This window comes from Haliotis cracherodii, unplaced genomic scaffold (assembly GCF_022045235.1).
Source record: "Haliotis cracherodii isolate W230 unplaced genomic scaffold, xgHalCrac1.p SCAF_16, whole genome shotgun sequence".
Classification (NCBI taxonomy): domain Eukaryota; kingdom Metazoa; phylum Mollusca; class Gastropoda; order Lepetellida; family Haliotidae; genus Haliotis; species Haliotis cracherodii.
The window spans coordinates 13,690,156-13,713,420 of NW_027266271.1; the positions used below are offsets into that span (position 1 = coordinate 13,690,156).

At 40.2% G+C, this 23,265-nt stretch overlaps 1 protein-coding gene across 7 annotated transcripts in view; it reads left to right on the forward strand.

Moving 5' to 3' along the window:
* LOC139463848 (zinc finger E-box-binding homeobox protein zag-1-like) overlaps window positions 1-23,265 on the forward strand; it is an 86,753-nt gene that overhangs the window by 58,227 nt on the left and 5,261 nt on the right. For 4 of the 7 annotated variants that reach the window (XM_071245222.1, XM_071245223.1, XM_071245225.1 and 1 more), the window contains exons 1-4: window positions 15,018-15,318; window positions 20,013-20,216; window positions 20,465-20,647; window positions 20,796-23,134. In XM_071245222.1, coding sequence (XP_071101323.1) covers window positions 15,210-15,318; window positions 20,013-20,216; window positions 20,465-20,647; window positions 20,796-23,134 — 2,835 coding nt within the window. In that variant the 5' untranslated portion in view covers window positions 15,018-15,209. Of the gene's footprint in view, window positions 1-15,017; window positions 15,319-20,012; window positions 20,217-20,464; window positions 20,648-20,795; window positions 23,150-23,265 lie in introns of those variants that run through there. The other 3 variants (XM_071245221.1, XM_071245224.1, XM_071245226.1) reach the window with 2 other exon arrangements.

Below are 23,265 nucleotides of genomic sequence, written 5' to 3' on the forward strand. Positions count from 1 at the left end.
TCCACACATGATTTCGCGATCAATTGCTTCAGCTTCGAGGCCTTTCTCGGACGCAAAAGATTGACTACAATGAAGAGGCAAGAACAAAGAGAAGGACACTTAAACATGTAGATTTACCATCCGTCTGTCTAATTAGTGCAGCCTGCACTACGTCCTGTTATGGGGCATTGTTAGGCTTTGTGGCTGGCTTGTGTTCATGTTAGTGGTGTATGTTGAGCCTTTTGTCAATGGAGGAGACTATGTTTAAGATTTATAATGCTATGCTAATAGATGTCAAGCGGAGATTGGAAGAAATATCTTGTTAAAGGGAAAGTGATTTCAATACACCATTTAATGATTATCCAAAGTCCTTCATCAGAGCTAGGTGAACCTGTCTTGTTGCTAAGCATTCTCCGCCCTCCAACTGTCATATATGTCTATGTTTGAATTGAGTTATAATTAACATCAGGAATAGACACCGTTGGTCATATCCAACATTGTTACAGTGAACTCAGGAATGGACACCATTGGTCATATCCAACTAGTCCACAGCTAATTTTGACGAGTTTTTTTATGAAAAATAACTAGATTTGGAGAAACAGATTTGGGGCTGTGTCTTTCTATTCAGAGATAGAAATTACCGCTAGCCCGTAACCCTGGACTAGTTTTGCTGATGCTAAAGGTACCCTAAGAGCTAGTATAATTTCAAACATTTTTTTTGTATCGCAATATGTTTTCACTGTTCAGACCTTCTTGGTTAATTTCTGCCCTAAATGTAATGTGATATTGTACAGATTAGAAACAGCGACCGGATATGAAATGAGGATACACAATTCTTGTGACTAATGACTTTGATGATTAATATACACGCTTATGACAGTTTGCAGTGATCATGATTCCGTTCTATGTTTCCTGATCTTGGACACGACTGAAAGCAACATATACGAAACATTGACGTGTCGTGAACAATTGTCTGCTGACTTATTTGACAACAGGTCAAGTAGATGGGGTGTATGATGCTGCTTCAAACAATAGGTGAACTGCACAAAGTATTGACAAGTAGACCGGAACTACACTCTTGAGACTTTCTCTTGCTGTACAGGGTACAGATAGACAGGCAGTTACTGTGGGTGTTGGTTGAACATGGGGTTGTGCAATGTGTTTATTATGAAGCAGTTATGAAGGAAGGACTGTTGGTAGGCATTATAAATGTGTGTTATGACAATATGATACGCTTTTTGTATCTGATAACATTATAGTGATAGTTGACCTACATTTGGGTGTCTTGGGGCTAGGGGCTAGTCTGTCTCCTACACCCAAAATTTAATTAGGAATCCAACTCAAGTCTAGAATGATTTGGCAAGTCTAGGAATAAAGGATTCTTCTGGGCTCCATTTGGATTTTATTATTTTTATTTTTAGATATATATTTTCAAATAAGATTGCTTTATTTCTGGGACTAATGTCAGTCTGATTAGGGACTTCACATTCTTCTTATCTGGCTGAAGTGGCGGTCATTTAGGCTAGTGGTTAAAGCGTTCGCTCGTCACGCCAAAGACCCGCGTTTGATTCCCGACATGGGTACAATGTGTGAAGCCAATTTCTGGTGACCCCTGCCGTGATATAGCTGGAATATTGTTATAAGTGGTGTAAAACCAAACTCACTCACTCACCAGCACTGCATATGATACCTATGGAAGATCCACCATACAGTGTGCTATATTATTATTGTTATTGTTGTTGTTATTATTATAACCTAATAGAAGCATAGAGGTTTCACTTTAGGATCAAACCTATACCGTATGTTTTAGACAGCAAAAATGGTGTTTCTTTAAAATTGTTTCACCAAAAACTCACATTTTCATAGAAATATAGATGCGATTTCGCCGATGCCAGGCAGCAAGCACAGGGGGGAAACACCTGGCCTATAATATAACCAGTGCTCACACAAGCAGTGGGAGTCAGCCATTACTGACACTACCTTATCTCTCGTCTCAAAACCGCCATATTACCCATTTCCTGTCAGACTTGTAACTTGTACCGCCATGAGCTGATTTGAACAACTGTAAACATGGCGTGGTGGGGCACCTGTATGAATCAGCACTGTTAGATACTCAGCTGTTTTGGGCGCTGGGAACAGCCCAGGGCTTATACATGGGTTCCCTTTTGCCACCTGTGTAAACTGGAGCAGGTACACCAATTAACCATTGCTCTGCTTGCCAGAGTGATAGGCGAGGACTTGTGTTTAGTCGCTTTGTAATATGTTGTGGTTTTTAACTTTTTGAAGTAGGTAAATTACATATTGTTTTTTGTGTGGAATGTATTCAGGAATGTCTCAATTACAAGTTGTTGTTTTTCTTTAACCATATTGTTGAAGATTTTGTTGTTTTATTAACTGTATAGATACATAAATATACATAATGTCCTCAGTCTCTCTTGATGTCTCATCTTTCTCTATTCATGTAGTCCTAATCCTCAATAGACCTGTGAAGATTTGGGTAGAGATTAGGTCTTCAGTAGTGAGTGAGTGAGTATGGTTTTACGCCGCTTTAAGCAATATTCCAGCAATATCATGGCGGGGGACACCAGAAATGGGCTTCACACATTGTACCCATGTCAGGAACCGAACCTGTGTCTTCGGCGTGAGGAGCGAACGCTTTAACCACTAGCCTACCCGACCGCCCCAGGTCTTCAGTAACCCATGCTTGCTGTAAGAGGAGATGTTGCTTGTTGCAAGAGGCGACTAACAGGACTTGGTTGATGCATGTCATCGTATCCAAGTTGCCTACAGTGCCAGTATCTTCAGAACACAAAGGTACAATTCACAATCATCAATTCATGTGTTGTACAGATATACGTGCATCAAACATGTAGACTCATTTTCTGCAAAGTCCTGTTTTTAGACTTAAAATAATAACTGTTATAATAATTTAAATAATGACTGACTAATCGAAAGTAGCTGAAATTTTTTCAAATAACATTTTTATTACATTGCGAACTAATAAGAGAAAAGTAAGATATGTTTTTACAATCTGCTTACATGGCGATTTTTATGGAGGTAAGCTGACGTCAAATGTCTTTTGTTATGATGTCACAGCACTGTTGTTGTCTGGCAACGATAAGGTCCATTAAAATATGCATAGTTGTAGAGAAAGGAATAACATTAAAATGTTACGAAGGATGCTAGCTATTCTGGTAAGTTGGGAAATATGAAGACTAAATGAATGAAGCTTGATAAAAATAACAAGGTTTCAATAAAAACAGGATTTCTAGAAATATTCAAATTTGTTTACTTTTGTTTAAGTATTTCAAAGGGTAAGAAAGGTTTTCTTGTAAAACACTGCTTAAGTCATAAACGTGCAAGATACAAGCAGAGCTGATTCTTCACTCTGATCACGGCAACTATTGGGCTGAATTATTAATGCCAACACAAATATCACTGATCAATACAGATGATATGAACCAATCACAGGTGCCTAAGTAGAGGTGAGCGATACCTGTGTGTGAAGCGATTGTGCTCGTGTCGCGAGTCAATGCATACCTCAGGTAACACAGCTCGTGGCAAACATACAAATGGGAAATAGATTACTTCAAGCAAGCGAAAAATTGTTATAGTCTCAACTGGGAGTTATATTTCTAATTGTATCTGTGTAATGAGCTTCCTCCCGTGGAAATTTATTGTCTTGTCAAAGTGAGTAAAAGTAATCCGATTATTGAGTTTGCCTTGGCCACTTTGTGTATTTACAAATTGTCAATACTACTGCCGCAGTCCTAAAAAGGCAAAATATGGATTTTTAGCTGTTTTTATTGGTCGGTTGAGAGCACATTTTGAGATGTAAGAGAGATAATATTGGGGCTCTGGGATTGAGGGGGATCCTTATCTTAATAGCAGGCCAATAGCCAGGACTTGTCATTTATGATACAGAATATATCACAAGACAAAATGGTATTATTTGATAATATGAATAAATTTGAATAGAAATGATGATAATAAACCCCATGAGGAATAATGTGTGTTTCGACTAATGTAAGAAAAATGTGATGGTAGGAAAATAATTTAAAGTTAAATATATCTTTATACATTTATAAAAAAAATGTCAGTATGATTATAGATGATGGATAAATTGTATTTTTTAAATTTATATTTAATGTGCACATTTTGTATCATATTTTACAAAGTGGTAAGAAGTTATAGGTTAGTCATTTTAGATAGATAACTTACTAATACAAATGGTTTCTGAAAGTGGATTATTACTTTGGATGAAGATGCTGATTTCACAGGACATTTAACAATGATTAACAAGTATTGAATATGCGTCTTGACAAATATTGTAATGATAGTCAGTGGGATGGAATACAGCATGGAAACTAGTGACATTGTCCTGATGACTAGCCAGAGATGCAATCGTTAATTCTGGATTGGGTATTGCAAGTGTCTGCACCCAGTGGAGGCGAGGGATCAATGTATCAGCTAGTGCCTATCTTCCTAACATCGCGGTTTGGATTGGTTAGTCGCATCTCGAATCAACAATCCTTTGTTCCTTGTCGGAGAGGCCAGGGAGTACGCAAGCAGTTACCAACTGATTTCATTTCATATACATCACTGGGTTTAAGTGTGCCTGTAGTTTTGGAATATACTGCCAAGTAATATCTAAATCAAATTATCCTGCGGCTGACAGTTATTAGATGATTAGCATGTCATGGTTGACAAATGTGTGGATATAGCTGTGTAATACTCAGCTCGGTGGTGAATCCATTATATACAATGCCATGGTGAAGACAAAACGTAATATGTTTTTCAATTGTTTGTCTTAGGTGTGTTTTGGAGGAGGGTTTTTAAAATCATTAAGGGATATTATTGATGTATATGATTTAAATTCAATAAAACATTTTTAAAAATCTAATCTTTGATGACTTGATGTTTTTGAAAATGAATGATGCATTATACTAAAGAATCAAAATTCATGTTTTACTTGATTTACTTTTTTTAATAACTGTTTGCTTTGCTTTTGGATGAATGATGAGATAACTTGTTATCTATGGCACAAATATGTATATCATGGGATTTCTAGTGCTTGATAAAAGTTAAGAAAATAGTGCAGTGATTATGCTCAATTTCCATTCAGCATGCTCCAAAAATTAAAGAATGGAGCAACTTCTTGGTATCCATGGTAACTTGTATGACTGATGAATCAGAGCGAAGTTAGGTCGTCCAGTGTAAACCTGGGGAGTTATGTTGTCACAGGTTTTGGTGCCAATAGCATCAGTGCAGGCAGGCAACACGGACGGGCGGGCAGGCACGAGGGGGCGGGGCGGGATACTGAGACGGATACCAAGACCATCGGCCTAGGCTGGTGCATCATGGGACATGCACCTGCGTGGCGCCGCTTCTGTCATTGCACACAGGCACAGTCGGACCACTTTGAAAGTTTAATAGGGACGTGCACTCCACTCGAACTTCTTCTCCTTGAGTATTGTTCCTGAGAATACTTGGCTTTTGATGCTGGGTTGTTATGAAACTGTATATGGTTTAATGAATATATTGTATGGCGATGGCAACTCGGTGTTGCCGATGCCAGGTATTGATCCTGGGCTGTCAGATCATCTCCCCGAAGTAATAGATTGTCTTTGTATTGCTGCTCCTTGAGGAAGCATACAGCAGTAACTGCCGCACATCTCTGACGCTATCCGTGTCTCTATGTTCCGAGCTCATTGTATTATCAAAAACAGTATGCAGTCCTGTTTTGTAAAGAAGTGTTCCAATCCAAATAATTCTACAATTACTTTTGCTTGATTTTCTATCTGGAGATTCCAGTTTATGAATTTCCAAGATTTTATCAGAACAGAATCTTGCAGTCGTATGAGTCATTACAAAAAGCGCAACCCTAAGTTGCAGGATGGGGGAAAAAGTATAGTGTTTGTTTGTTTGGTAAGATTAATGTTTGTGAAATTCAATATTCAACTTTAGTGTAAAATCATCCCTAACTCTGTTGACACGAACAACCTGGACGAAGAGACCTGGTGGGAAATGTGTTCACGGTGTACAGATGCAGTAGAGATTCTTTGATGAAACACTTAGATTTAATTAAGTTTTTATCAGAGCCCAGTTGTTGTTGCTGTCTACTTTAACATACTTAGAGCAGCTCTTTACTTCTAATTTACACTTGCCTGATGCCTTACGATAAGGAGGCTCACTTGTTTCAGCTCAGGTTTAATGATAGTGTATGATATCACTCTCATTAACTCTCTCTGAGACTCTTTGAGGGGCATGTGGTGGCACAGCGGAGTACCATGGCCAGTTGGAGTGAGTGTAAGTTCAGATGACTGTTTCACTGTTGATAATCTTAGTCTTGGTGTTCTTTGAGATCCTGTCTGATGGGGAACTTGGGGCAGAATAGCTTGGTCCTTTTACCCCTTGCTTGTAAGATATACAGTATGAACTAATATTTGTCTGTCCGGCTGGTTATGTACCAGCCATGTAATGGGACATATTAGTAGTAGAGTCTAGTAAGTTTTCAGGGTCTTGTTGTAGTTATTTACCAGTGTAGTCACTGTTTTTAACAGTTATTTACCAATCTTGTGACAGTATTTACCAGTCTTGTCACTGTTATTTACCAGTCTATTCACAGTTATTTACCAGTCTTATTACTGTTATTTACCAGTCTTGTCACTGTTATTTACCAGCCTTTTTACAGTTATTTACCAGTCTATTCACAGTTATTTATCAGTCTTGTCACTGTTATTTACCTGTCTATTCACAGTTATTTACCAGTCTTATCACTGTTATTTACCAGTCTTGTCACTGTTATTTACCAGCCTTGTTACAATTATTTACCAGTCTATTCACAGTTATTCACCAGTCTAGTCACGGTCATTTACCAGTCACTCAGTCACAGCTCAACGTATCAGAATGTCTGGTGTATGTGTTTATCATGATGAAGTTATTAAACACAATTAACTTAATGGCATATTTTCTTCCCAAGTTACGCGAAGAAAAAATAACATGCAGTTTGAAATGAAGCCTAAAGCACCTGTCTTCTGTTAATTAGTTTGACCTGATGAAAGTGGTTTACTCAGTAATATTGGATTTGTAAAGGATATATTTTGCTATGGGTGTGAACATTTTCCCAAGTAGTGCACGCATGTGACTCCATGAATGCCTGTACTCTGCACTTTTTGAAATATTTCTCAATAAAAATTGAAAATGACATGAATGGTTACTAAATCCACAAACATATGTGCACTTGGTGAGAAAGAGGTGCTGAAAGTCTGCTGCTCTTGAATACACTTAATCCCAGTGAGGGAGAGGCGATATTGTCCCAGGCAGCCTGTACAGCTATGGTGTTCAGGGAAATATCTGAAGAAAGTAGTGATAAACTGTGAGGCTGATTGTTGAAAAGCTGTCACTAGGTGAAAGATTGGTGCTTTGTTTTGATAGAATGGACAAGGATGGAGATCATCCACTTGTTCATAACCCAAACCACCTTCAAACAAATCACTTTCTTCCTACTGTGAGGACAGGCCCCTACCCCACCTACCCCACTCCAACTTGCCCCACCCGACTGCACACTCCATTGTGAGCACACTCATCTTCCATTCCAACTCACCCACTCACCCACACTCCCCGCTATAAAAGCACGCCCGGAACACACATCACCCACTCCAACTTGCCCACCTACATTATTCCACTGTGTGACACAGCCATGTCCCACTCCAACTTACCCCACCTACACACATCCGAGCTGTGTGGACCCAGCCATGTCCCACTCCAACTTACCCCACCTACTCACATCCGAGCTGTGTGGACCCAGCCATGTCCCACTCCAACTTACCCCACCTACATTATTCCACTGTGTGACACAGCCATGTCCCACTCCAACTTACCCCACCTACATTATTCCACTGTGTGACACAGCCATGTCCCACTCTAACTTACCCCACCTACTCACATCCCAGCTGTGTGACACAGCCATGTCCCACTCCAACTTACCCCATCTACTCACATCCCCACTGTGTGGACACAGCCATGTCCCACTCTAACTTACCCCACCTACTCACATCCCCACTGTGTGGACACAGCCATGTCCCACTCTAACTTACCCCACCTACTCACATCCCCACTGTGTGGACACAGCCATGTCCCACTCCAACTTACCCCACCTACACACATCCCAGCTGTGTGGACACAGCCATGTCCCACTCCAACCTGCCCCACAGCCCACTGTGAGAAGAACAACTCACCCAACTTTGTGTGGACATTCTTACTCCACTCTAACTTGGCACCTATCCGCCTACCCCACTGTGTGGACACACCCATATCCCACTCCAACTTGCCCCACAGCCGACTGTGAGAACAACTCACCCCACGTTGTGTGGACATTCTTTACCCATTCCATATTCCCCCACCTCACATCCCACTGTGAGAAGGACACACCCACCCCACCCGCCCCACTGTGAGAAGAACATTCCCATCAATCCTCTGTGAGTTCAGTCCCTATATTACTATCAGGCAGGAGACAGAGATATTTATGTGTTAGTGTGACTGTCAAAGTTATCTGAGGTGGAGGACATTCCGAGGTGTGCAGTACCGAGACAAGGTGAGGGATGGCGCCTGGGAGTCTGTGATAACAGGCCACAGAAACATGATCCTTCCAGGAAGCAGGGACCGTGAAGCGGAGAGGAGGCACTGTGTCCCCACCTTGACTGCAATAACAGACGGGCTTGAGAAGTTGTCCTTAGCTGAGATATCACCACCAAATGTCCTCATAGCTCTGCATGTCTTGCACTCGCTGTGGTGAAGGAGTCCAGTTGTTCTGAGTCTGATGTTGGACATCTGTGGTGCAGGTTGCTGTCTTACTGCTGCGAAGTCATATCAATCTGTGGGTTGCACTTATTCCAATACCTCATAGTCTCTTCACCACACTGGAATGGCCGGTTCCTTGTCAGTTCTCCTACTCCATGGTAAATGAATCATGCTGATGTTGTTTGTGAAATGGAATCACCAGTTGAGACCTGGGTATCGCAAGATGGACTGAGTGAGAGAACACGATGACTATTGGCGTTCCCAAGGAGCATACTCTTGCGAAGAAACAATATTTTCCCACCCATCTTTTTCAGATGGTGTTTTAAAAAATATTTGAACTTAAAACAAGTTTTGAAAGATAAAACTGTGACAGAATCTCAAAACATGTTTGCAGAGCTCACAATACTCATTTTGCATAGGTCTGAGATGTGATGCAGGTCATTTTGTACAAAACATGCATCATATCCACATGGATCATATGAAACATCAAATTTGGTAGTTTTCCAACACTGATGTCTTCAATTCTCCAATCATGATAATTCCTGAAAGCAAAATTGTGTTTCCTGAAATTTTAGTTCGAAATACTTCTCATTGAAATCACAAATCAATGAAGAACCTTCCAAGTCATTGATGAAGTGTCAGCTTTATTGTGATGTAGTCGTGTGAGATCTCTGGCATGAAAGTGCAAACTACAATATACACTGTTTGCTGGGAAAACGTTTTTCTTCTTCTGTTTCTGAGACTGATCTCAAGTGAGCCCGATAGAGTCTGAAGTATACTAAAACAAGTGTTACAGTACTGTACACCATATTCAAAGTATTCAACCCTTACATATTTTTTTTGTTGGTTTACGGATCCGCTGACCTTAAAAATAGAAAATTGAGAAAAAAGAATCAGAATGACATGGTTATTTTTATATCGCCGATGGTTAAGACTGATTTGGGCAAAACAAAAAAGCCAATGAGATGCTGGTGTCAGATATTAGATTTATAATATTTATAATGACTGAAACCAGATCAAGATTTCTTCTCTTCTTTTCATCACCAACTGATCATAATCAAACTTGAAGATGATTCAAGAAATGTTTTTCAAATTACCTATCAAATTTTTCACAATTGTAATCTGTAAACCAAAAACCAAAAAATAATGTCTGGCCCTAATGCCCAATGTTTCTTTCCACAGAGCAATCTTACGACTGTCGTAAGTCCATGTTAGAGCATGGGAGTTACGACAGGTGTAGCATTAAGAATCATTGGCGAGAAAAGGCCCAGAGTGTTTACATGCATAAAGGAATATTTAGATTTAGATTATTAAATCCAAACTTTGCTATTCATATGACCAATAATGTTAATTGCTGCTACATGGGATTATGACATGGTAACGTCAGTGATTGACATCATTAGCACTCCAGGCGTTTCACCACGTCAAAGAGGCCAAATAGGGTGCTTATTGCGGTACCATCAAGGAATGGCGCCATTAATAGGACATAATAATAATACACTATTTGCAGCATTTATTCTGGTCTGGTAAACAAATGTTACGAAACTCAAGTACCTGTATGTCATTTTTCCTTATGTAGGCATTGATGTCGTTAGCTTTCTACTGTTCAGTATTCGGACAAGGTTAAAATAGAATGCTTATATTATAGTATTCTGGCAAAGGAAATGATCATTAGTGAAGAACTGCTTATTATTTTGATTACAGCAGTCAGTATTATTTTCTACCTTTTCACATCCAGATCCTACCCTCATTTTCTCATTTGAATACATAAATGATGTCATAATGATCGGATGCTGTGTTCCGAGTTTTGACAAGAATAGGTGATTCTCATTATGTTTTACACTGTACATATGTACCACTCAACTTTTAATAAAGATAATCACTTATGACAGATTATTTAAATATACATTTGACATGATAATCAGTTTTGTGTATCATGGAAAGATAGAAAATATCTATATAAGAAGTGGAGTAGTACATGTATATGGAATCCCCGTGTAGTAGGAGGTCTTCAGCAACCCATGCTTGCCGTGAGAGGCGACTATGCTTGTTTCAAGTGATCGCTGACTTGATTGATGCATGTTATTGTATCCCAGTTGTGTGGATCGATGCTCGTGATGTTAATCACTGGATTGTCGGTCTCTCTCTATTTAATACTGTAAATATTAAATCCCTGCTGCTAGAGATTTGTTCATTTATTTTGCTCTATATGTAACAATTACTGCTGTAGGAAGAGAATTTTGTTACGTACTGTATATATGTCACATGTCTAAAACAGTAGCACACAGGACAGTTAGAGTTGAAGACCACAGCACCTTGCAACTTATTACCAAATACTCTATATTTTGTTATCAATAATATTATCAATAATTTTTCTATTGTGGGATATTATTTAAAAATGCAGTAAAAATCGTAGCCAAAAATCAGTATTGGTTTACAATAAATATTTACTGACTGCAATAATGTTACTTGGCTTTGAGTTTGTGACTAGTTATAAAAGATACACCATAATATTTTAAGTGTAGCAACAACAAAAATCAAGTTTTCACAATGGGCTGTGACATTTTGTGATCTTTTCAATTTAATTGGTTGCTTTGACAAATTGTTAATATTCAGCCAGCCTTGTTGTTACTCATAATTTTTCAATCTATTTAATGGCAAATGATCATTACTAAAATATTGCAATTTCTTAATTTATGAATATAGATTAATTGCCACCTCAATCAAATGCGTTTGTTACATAATGCTGAACGTGTGAAAGCGCACCGTTATATCTTTGACAAGAAATCTTCACGTCAAACAATATAAGAGATGGTTTAAGAAGAGTCAAATGTCTGCTAAGACCTAATTTATGATGGACGATAAGAGAGCGAGGAGAAAGCTTTAATCAAGAAAGGTGGGAGGGATAAAAGTGATACTCCGCGACAGAATGGGCCGTGCATTACGCTGGTGAATCATCCCTCAAAGGACGATGTTAAGGGACTACTTCCCTATGACGGGAGGGGGACGTATTAAGGGCTACATTCATATCGCGAAAGGGGTCCATATTAAGGAGCTACATTCATATCGCAAAAGGGTAGCGCATTAAAGGTTCCCATTCAGCTGACTGAGTCAGACTCGGGGATTGAATAAAGGGCTGGTATCCCTAGAATAAAGGACTGTTGGGCCCTGTGTGGAGTCTTGGTTCCTCTGCCATTGATAGGATCACATGCCCAGCCCTTCGAGCTCCTCACACAATGCTATATTGTCTCAAATGTTTGCCTTTCATCACAGGCGAGAGACACACTGAATAACATAGTTATTCCTGATTCTCTATCTTTCTCATTTCTCTCTGCTCACAAGTTTTAAGCAATTTTGGAAATTTTTCGGTTAATTGTTCATATTTCATCAGGGAGCAATCAGTTTTAGTTGATTGTTGGGCAGGTTAATTTGAAGGTAATTCAAAACTTGTTACTTTTGACAGTTCAATATCAGAAATCCAAACAGATGTGAAAATGAGCTGAAAAATGGTTAGTTTTCCAGTTGTTGAGGCATTAGAGACAAATTGTTTAGATGTTTGATATTGCTAATTAAGTTTTAATGTATATTACATCGTAAAATCAAAATGAAAAAAAATTAACCTTTTTTTAAATAAAGTAAGTGGGCATTCATGATGAAAGTATAGACAACCTATCAGTGATTTAAGGGTAGAGTTGACAATTCAATTATCGGAGAATTTGATAAGGGTTTCAGTTTGTTTAATCTGATACTCCATCTTAAAGAAATGTTTTGTCTTAGGAGTGTAGATAATGGTGATATGTCACAGTTTTTTTTCACTGTGAAATAATAATAATTCCAGACATGTGATAAGGGATGTCAGGGGCGTCAAAGGACAGCCACCTCACCCCAAATACAAGTGTGGCATACAGTCAGTTGACCTTGTTGAAAGTCGCTATTTATCACTCAATGACCATGGCCTGATAGCTAGGTGTTCTGTTTCACCCGGTGTTGTAAAACACTATCCCAGATGGGCAACATTTGTAACTAATTAAGACTATCAGTTGATAAGAGGTAAAGCATTTACACAGACAAGAACAATGGTGTCTCTGTGGGTGTACAAGTGGAGATTTGTGTCCATATGTTTTCTCATTTCAGTGGATGTTGTAATTAATTCCTGTTGTGTTGTCTTGGGAGTGACAGTTGTTTTCAGATCCTTGTGAGATGCACTGTATCTGACCTCTAGATCTGCCTGATTCGTTCTCCGATTCTAATTTATAAGGCTCACCAATAAAATGGTGTAGATGAATATGGTCTCAGCTGATAAGTGTTTTTTGGAGAAGTATGGTTTTACAACACTCAGTTCAACTCTTTTTACAATTTTTCCATCTTTAGTATTGACACTTTTGAAATGCAATAATTCTCCGATACTGTCGCACTGATCCCATCATAATCATAACGAGGAGCATCACCCAAAACTGCTGTAAATTTTTATGGGTTTTCTTTAATTAATTACAAGGCCCGTGTTTGTTTTCTTGATGAAATATGTGGCCAAGAACACGTCTTGGTAACCTCACTTTAAGCTTTAATTCAGGCACGAGATTTTGAGGATATAAAATGGCATTCCCTCTGACAAGCAGGAGAGCATTGCGTGTTAAGTCAAACAACGATGTAGCCAATATGGCTTATTATGCAGTCTGTAGCGAACCCACATAGCCACTGCAGCAAATCCACTGCTGCGTTATTTTCAATATTGCCTAGTCTCAAGAATACAAATTGTACATTAGTGCCCTAACATAGGCCCCAGATTCGTATTGTTTACAGTGTTTATGACTTTATAACCAGGGCCAATGGTGTTGCTGAATCACACGACTTTATGAAACTGGGATTGTACGTTCTGCTTGATCCAAGTTTACATTCATTTGCTTGTTCCTTACATGAAAAATTTCATTAATATCGTCCATCTTAACTTCCGCAAGATAACTCATTCCTCATAGTCCTGTTTCGTTCATAAATCTAAGTTGAGCGTCAGCCCTTTAATTTCATTACCCGCGTTTATTTTGTGTGCAGTCATAACGGTAGAGATCTCGGGTCACATCAGAGATCCCTTGTTGATTGATCGGGAAGGAGACGAATGTCGATTGGGAACATTTCCCCTCGCGTGATTGGGGGAAGACGTAGGGCTAGCAATCTTCAATTGTCAGTCGTAATATTTGCAATCATGCTACGATTGTCTTTCTATAACTTCATTACATCGCTTTCAATCCTGCACTCAAGGACATGGCTAACATCACGCTAGAAGAGTAGTCAAGAAGTTTTTTGGGTTTAATCAAACCCCCCAAAATTTATTTTTAGAAGCAGCTTGTTCAGTGTCATATTTGCAAAAATTACTGCGATAACGTTTCATGAATAAATTCGTGCGATATCAGTATTGTTGAAAACCATTCAGCCATGACTATTTCAACATCACACTGCCTTTAAACATGCACATTTTTCTGCCTGATTTGAACCCCAAATTTTGTTTAAGGTAATTGTGTTTAATACATAGGTTTATTTTGTCTAATTTAATATTACCTGATACGAAATACTGCCTACTGTTAGAGATAATTGAAAATAAGAATCGGCAGTGAACATTAATTGTATCATTAGATTATCCCAGTAGTTATGTCCCTTGTCATCATATAATTAACTTATATTTACTGCATAATGGCTCGCAATCGGACGATCTATGTTGTATGGAGATTGCTACTTTGTTTAGGTTGGTTCCGGACTCTATTGTGTGTGATGGCTGTAATTGTTTTTGCGAGGTTAAATTGGGTTGTGGAGCGGAAAGATGGCGCGTGTCTGAGTGAGGGGGGGACAGGTAGCATAGAGGTACACAAGCCTACAACCAGAAATATGAAAATAATAATACATGTGACAAGTGATGACTTTAAAGGCAATCAAGCCCACCTGCCTGCCTGCGTGTGATGTTCACTTGGGTCTGGATCTCACACAACATGTAATTAAGGCACTTTAGTTCCTGTCTCCGCCACACTGAGGTCTGTTATGATTCATATTGACCTCTCTCTTATACTCCCTGATGTCCCGGTGAAAATCAATACCCATCTATTGGTGTACACAGCATAAACGGTCAAGCTCCCAGCTCACGGCATAATTTCATGCAAATGGGATTTCCATAATTACTGGATCAGCCTGTTATCTGATTCCCGTGAGCTGGAGCGGTGTAGCGTAGCCAGTGCCAGCCCAGCCTTAGAGGGCTGTGACAGGCTCAGCAGGGTGTGATACGCTCCTATAACTCCCGTCTCTGACTGGCTCGCTCCTCGGGGCCAGCTGGCAAATCACAAACCTGGGCTTGATGAGGCTGTCGGTGTACACACAGGAGTTGTCTACCTTGAGGCTGGCAAGGTGCTCGGTACTAGGAGTATTTGTATGAAGGTAAAGGTGTATGCATGCAACTTGAGCCGTGTGACTCGTTCGGAGTAGGAGCTGACTCCTCATGTGCTGTGGCCATAGGACTGCCTGAAGACATGTTTGAGGAACTTAAACTTTTTCCCTTTGGTGAGTTTTTCATTCATCTTTGTTAACCTTCATGTATTATTAAATGAATATTACTTAGGGCCTTTAAGTGATGACTGACATTGCCTCTAACTGTCAGTGTTGATGTGTCACACCGGTTTGTTTATGTTTTTGAATGGTAGTTCCGAGTTTATTTTGTTTGTGTAACAAATGGTTTAGACAAAGTTGTCATTACACACATGTTGAGATAATCAGAAATCAACAGTTGATGACTAAACAGTTGTTATTTTTCAAAATATTTTATTTTGTTGATGCTATTTTGGCACAATCATATCTGTCATATCAGAGTTAATTATTTAAATTTTAAGATATTTCCACCTTGTCGCTGATCCCAAGTTGAGCAACATGTACTAGCGTCCTAGTCAGATTACGATGTTTCTGTTACCTGATTAGTTCAAAACGACAGGAAATACAAAGTTGATATTATTATTCAGTTTTTTGTTTCCTTGTTTTTTAAAACTAAACTCCTAAAAATAGTCGACCGTGTCACCTGTCAGGTATTATGGGTAACAGCTACCTTCTTCCAGTGTTTCGTATCATCTGCCATGGAAGCGGGTAAGTCATGTTTCCTTGCATTTACTGGAACACCACCTCATATAGTAACATTTCTGATCTCACATTGTCTTCATAACCAGCTCAATAGATCACTTAGTCCTTTTAAAATAGAAATTTTGAAAATTGACAAAAAATCTTCCTGGAAATAACAAGTTTGATTGAAAGTGTTGTGGATGGTTTACACAGAGGTGTGAATCTGTCTGATCACCTGTGTTCCCGGCTGGGTGTCACCTGGTTCCGTTCAGACAGTTGTTTGTCTGTGACCTCCCCCCCAGATGGTCTCCATCACGCCCCACTGCACACATGGAGCCTGGGATAGACCTCCTCCCTGGCCCTCCCAGTCTAAGGGAGGTAATTCCTCCAGCTTCATCGCTGTCTTTCATGATGAACACTGATAAGATCGATTTGATTTTATTACTTTTTTTTATTTCTATGATATAGTTACGTTGTTTTTTTTTGTTGAAAATATTTGTGGTAGAAGTGAATGTGTTTCAAGTATGGATGTTGTTGCCATTTTGTATGGTGGTGAAGCCATTTACCATGTGTCTATGACTAATACCTGATAATTAGCCATGTTTAGCTTCCATCATATTTAGTGAATTTGGAATGACACTTCTCTTCTATCATAACTGAAAATGTTTGGCGATGATTGCCATTATATTAGGAGTTGTTGATGAGGAGGGAGCCCCGCTTGTTGCCTAATGCGTACATAAAACAGTGGTGAATCATGGGAGGCACAGCATCTATGTAGTATATGACTGTATCGCCCGACTTGTGAATCACTTGCGGCTCGTTGCTTAGTGGCATTGCTTATAGGAGGGACAGGAAGTGCAAGGTGTGTTCTCATTGGTTAACGTGACCTAGGAAATCACCACTTGGATCACACACTACAAAACTAATTGTTTTCATATCAGACAATAGATATATGGAGATTTCTTGTTCCCCTATTTTGTCTGCCTATATTTGGCAGGTGACCGATACAAGGCATTTTTCAATCTGTCTTTATCACACAGGTTCAATTTCCTGTTTTCTCATTCCTTTGTTTTTTTTGTATGAAATCATAGTTTTAATTAGTTGCAAGATTGCTGACGCACTATTAAGCAATGAATACTCATCATTTCACATTAGTAAGTAAAAGGATATGTACAATTTTACAGGTAAAATTAACATTACCCTTTCAACAATCTAAGTAAAAATTAAGCATTTAAGTTTTACTGGTAAAATTTACTTCCTTACACTTTAAACTGAAAAACTAATTGGGATTGTAGTATTTAGCCGGAGCTGATTTATGTTTTCAAGGTGAAACTGTACAGGTGAAAGTAATTATCAGGAGGTGGCTACAGGTGTTTTATCAAGGTGTGTTATTTTACAGGTGTGTTATATCATAGGCTGTTGACCTGCCAAGCGCACCACAGACCTTGATAAGTAGTTAGTGCCAACATCCATATTTCCTAATTAGATCCATCTTCAAAACCCTTTGTCTCATCAGGAAGGACACATACTCTTGAAACACAATCTGGTTTCAGTGCATGAAATTCTTTGTATAATTATTGTAGCTGAGATGAGATAACAACTGGAGATGGCTGGATCGTGAGGTCTCCTCTACTTCGCCCCATCTGGGAGGTTTACAAGGACAAGAAACTATAATTGCCTACACTATATCGCCTTTTATCCTCTTCACTCTCGAGAATCATAAAAATTGATTACTTTATAAAACTGACTGAAAAGGCTATAGAGTGCCAACAGTCGCTGACTTGATAGAGTATTGTTTTTTGCTTAAGAATATGAAAACTTATTGATTGAAATACCACTTGAAATTTTAACAATTAGCGTTGATTGCACAATTAAGATGTCATTGAGATGACCCCCCATAGCTTTACTATGTAATGATTGGTAGTTGTTGTCTCAACGGAAGGCGAGATGTCGTAGTTCTCTGGTACACTGTATGCAAATTGATGCATGAGTGACGCTGAATGACGTCCCAAGGTTTCTTTCCCGATGGCTTGTTAAGATCGGACAGGTGAAAAGAGCTGTATTGTCAGCAGGAAATGGGCCTTTGCTGAGACTCATTCATCAACCTTTCTGTCTCCTTGATACAAGATCTTTACCGTTTTAATTAAGCATTGAATTCTAGCATATCGACAAGAACATTTTGCAGCTATTTGGCCCTGAAGTAGGAGTATACGACACCGTAACGGCAGTGTAAAAGCAAATAATGTGAGTCTTTTACCAGAGACAGTGAACAACGCAGGTATTGACGCATGAAAGAACGATAATGATTGGCCCTTACAAATTTGACAGGCGTCTGTCATTGGGCGATAGAAAACTACAGATTATAGTGTTTTGTGTCAATCACTTGAATTGTTCCTGATTACTTTGTGCAAGCGCCTTATCTACAGAGTCAGAAGGCTGAGATTTTCGGATGTGAGTGTTTATGCACACTGTTAGCACAGTTTCCAATTTGTCACATCATTGAATAGTCTACGTTTGTGGAGGGTGCTTCTCTTCACTAGTTTGTGCTCATTAGAAATTGTCAACAGAAAGGCTACAATTACAAGCCTGTTAATTATTCCTCATACAAAAGAGTCACTTCCTACAGTGGAGCGACGTTCCTACAACAAGGAGGCGTAATTAATATTTTAATCGAACATTTTTCAAAACATTTGAGTGCACCTACTCCATGTCAAGAGGTTATGTAGTATTTTTCCAGGTGTTCTATGACAGATAAATCATAGCAGCTCCAATTATTATTTATCCTGAAATTCGAATGAGCTTCTGAGAGGTAGCCTCCAAATATATGAGATGGCAGTTTGCACTTCAAATTTGATCCTTTTGTGCCCTGCTGAGATTTGTTCAAACATCACTTCTAGCTTAGGTCCTTCTACTTTTGTCATGTGTGTGCTCATGACTTTGCTTAACTCTGTTACTTTATTCTGCCTCAGGCTTGTAACTCTCATCAAGTGTTGTCAGTAGTTGTTGGGAAATAGTTTTGTTCATTTCTTTGCCCTGGCTGTGAATCATTTCATCCTGTATTTATGAACAGATTATTCAAGGACCTGACAGCCAATGAATACGAGACCTATTCAGATGGTGGTAGAATGTGGATAATATTCCCCTTCCACTGTTTAAATATTTCCTGGTGAAAAATACATTCGTATTAATAGATATTATTTAAGATGTTATGATGATGTTTTCAGGATTATAATGTCCCTGTTTAGGTGATAGAATTTCGTCATCAAGTTATGTGGAGGTCGAAATGATCTCCTTGCAGCTGTGAAGGGTGACATGTTCTGAGAAGTCCAATAGACATTTCTGATGCAAGTCTAACATTCCATCCTCTGATTTTGCCCATTTGAAGGAGAAAACTGACAACACATGTTTGTTCAGTGTGGAGTTTAATTGGAATGCACTCTGTTATCAGAAGATAACATTTTATGGGCTGGGGGGACAGTGCAGCTGCAAGCAATTGGCAGTTTACAGTTTACCGCACGTTCAATAATGTTTTGGTGCTCACACAATTTTTTTAATTTGAATTTTAAGAGAATGTTAAAATTAAATGTAGATAAAATGTAGTATACCAGTTTTTATGATTTATCATCCATAACTTTAAGTTCACATGGTTGTCAGTTAGTGTATGGTTGATGAAGTGGCCGCTGAGTTATGAAATTCTGACTTTTGATCAATGTATTAGTTATTGATTCGCAAGAGCTAATTTCCCGTGCCGAATATCACCAACTAGCCTGCTATTCTGGTAATCAATACTGCTGATTTATCCAAGGAAAGGCAGAGTTTTTTCTCCAGTCATGCAAGTCTGATGATCTGGTGGAGCATGTAATCTAGGATTTGTTTACATCAGTTGCTCATCCGTTATCTCAGTATTAATCACAGAGGCAAATCACGAGACTGTTCTTCTAAGCTTGGCCATAGAATATTGGATTTCTTCAGATGGGTAAATTAAGCATCGCTTACTTACTGACAAATTTTGCAGGATTCGGGATATGCTTTTACCAGCGATTGATCAGAGCACATATATAATCAGCCAAGTAGAAAACGCTTGACTGTTTGATGGATGTCAAGAAATCAGTGAGTGGCCATCACCTAATTTCCTCTCTTATTTGCAGTGGAAAATGAAGATCATATCGATGACTCTCTCGCTACGGCAGTGGAGGAAAAGATGGACACCCCCTCCACGGGAGTAGCAAATGGTAACCATGACAACGCAGTCAAGGAGAGCCAGTGCGAGGTGACAGGTGTGGAGAATGAGACATCGCCAGAACCAGAGACTCGGAAGGAGGAGGCAGCAGACACTCACCCCACACAGAATGGTAGGCCCAGCCACACTGTTCACAACAATAACGCAGCCACAGTAATCATTTCATGCTATATCATCAGTTCTGGTCCGACATTTTGTGAACTTTTGAAATGATGACACATGGTAATTGGTATTACAGTTTTGTTTGGGAATTTAAGAATGGGTTGGGGTCATTGTGTAACTTGTTGAATCTATAAGTGAAAACAATTACATAGTGCGAATTCTCTGTGAATGGATGTTTATTTTTGAAATTTATTGAAGGTACAACTGAAGAAGCTGAAGAAAAACTTGATATCAGCGACAAAAAGCCTGTGGCCCCTCAAACCAATAATTCAACATCAAACGAGGCAGACACAATCAAGGAGTTCCTGGGTCGCAGTGACACAGTTGTCATATTCCCCGAGCCAGTGAGCGATTTGGAAGAGGAACACGCAACAAGCATTGGTAGGATTTCCTTTTGGATATTGTTGAAATTTATCCCAATCTCTTAATGTAAGCATTGTTAGGATTTCCTTATGTACATTGTTCAAATTTACTGTGAGAACATTTATTCGTTAATTAACAAACTCTTTATTGTTGGTTTGTGTTTTAGATGCTGTGAATGCAGTGGAGGAAGAGTACACCCTCAAGTGTGTCCACTGCAGTGAGAACTACCAGCGTGTCACCCTGCTTCGTGATCACATGAAGACACAGCACCCTGACAAGGAGATCAAGTATCAGTGTCCCAAGTGTGATGAGGTCTTCCTGCTCAAGACACAGCTCGACAAACATATCGCACTCCACTCACCAACATCCCAGAACTGCAAGGTCTGCAACAAGACATTCGCCAATGTTTACCGGCTCCAGCGTCACATGATCAGCCATGACGAGAGCACTGACCTCCGCAAGTTCAAATGTCCAGAATGTGGCAAGGCCTTCAAATTCAAGCACCATCTCAAGGAACACATTCGCATCCACAGTGGAGAGAAACCCTTTGAATGCCCGAACTGTGGCAAACGCTTCAGTCATTCCGGATCCTACAGCAGTCACATGACATCTAAGAAATGCTGGGTGATGAATATGAAGGGGCGACGCGTAGATCGTAACGGCAACAATGAGGGTGTCATGTACTACCGCAGCCCGGGACAGACGTTCAACGACTCCCTCCAGTCCCCTCCCCCCGGGAGCTACCCACAGCAGTTCCTCAAGTATGATCCACGTAATGCAGGACTCCCCAGCTACTTTTCCCCAAACCTAACCAGCTCTCCTGTGCGTCCTCTGGGTATGGTTGCCTACAGTCTCTACCCCGACGGCAAGCCTTCAGGCCATGTTTTACCTCCTCCCAAGCTCAGCCCTCCCACCATTGAGTGCCCAAAGCCCCCACCATGCAGCACTTCTCCTGTGTCCCGGGCTCCTCAGATCTCACCGGATGTCAACTCCAATACCCAGCTGCTCAATCTGGCTGCTTCCGAGAAGAAGGTTGAGGGACCAGAGACAATTAAAGTGAAACAAGAGCCGGATGAAGCCAATAAAGGATCTCGAGCAAACTCACCTCATGAGTCAGCCAAGTGTGAGACTACTGGAGAGTTCGAACACAAGACTAACAGCATTGGGGAGATGATGTGTCGGTTTTGCAGCACTGGTTTCAAGAGTCCCGTTGAGCTGCACCAACATGAGAGGTACCTATGCAAGCTGAACAAAGATATTGTCCTACGGATGGCCCACCTAGAAACCTCTCGCAGCTCTCCCAACAGTACTGTGTCCGATGCAAGCCGCCATCCCACTCCGAACGGGAGTGTTGGGGATGCAGGGACGGACGAGGAGGAGGCTGAGGATGGGAAGGAGGAGACTAACCAGGGAGACAAGAAGTACAGAATGAGGTCACTCATCAGCGATCAGCAGCTTCAGTTTCTTCGCGCACATTACCAAATTAATCCTCGACCAGGCAAACAAGAACTCATCAAGATTGCCAATGAAATTGGTTTCTCCAAGCGAGTTGTTCAAGTCTGGTTCCAGAACATGCGAGCTCGTGACAGAAGAAAGGGTAAAGATGTTCCCTACTTCCCCAACATGGCTCGCTTCAAGGCTGCTGATGAACTCCCTGTAACCACAACAGCCTCTGCCTACATACCAGTTGTTCCACAGCCGTTTGCAAGTGCCCTTTCAGCCAGTCAGTCCTCAACACCCTCCCCGAAACTCAATGGGCAGCTGACTTCGCATTCCCTCCCACCGACTATCAACAAACCTCAGACATCTCTATCCAACCAGGACCAGCCTCTTGACCTCACTGTCAAGCGTCAGCCTCCCAAAGCTCACTGCAACTCTACTCCTTCCCCAACACCTTCATACAGTGAGGACCAAGCTCTCAACCTCAGTTGCAAGTCTACCATTAAAGAAGAACCTTCCAAAGACTGTAAACCACCCACATCGTCACCCCCATCATCCACCCGGCTGGAAGGAAGTTTCCACCAGTCTGCCATCTTCAAATACATGCAACAAGAAGGTCTCTTCCGGAGCAGTCTGTTACCCGAGATTCCTAAAACAACCAGCTCAGTTATAACAAACCTGTCTGGCTGGTCTGTACCAACCATTCCGTCGAAGTCCTCTTCCCCGACCGCATCTCGTCCCTCCCCAGCATTGAGGGAATTCAGCGAGGGAGAACAAAGGAAGAGCCCATTGCAAGAGGACCAGGATTGCTGTAGTTCCGATTCCTCTTCAGACAGTTCCGACAGTCAGGAAGAATCAGATGTAGCTGACAATGGCCGACTTGTGATAGACGAAGCAGATGAGAGGGGACTTGACAGGAGTTGTCTCCCTTCTAAGAATGATGCACTTTTCCACCACAACTTGAGAACCCTGGCAGATGTGTCTTTGGCTCGAATGGAAGGAGAACTGACTGTTGCGGATCACCTTGGAAAATCCAAAAGACTAAGGAAAAAATCCTGGAGACAGGTGAGCCTTTTCAAGGTATATGCTGCTATTAACTTATTTTGAGGAAGTTGATTTTTAGTAAATTATCCAATTATCCGACGAAACCATGATAATAGGTCCTCAAAATCTCTTCTAAGAATTAGCATTATGAT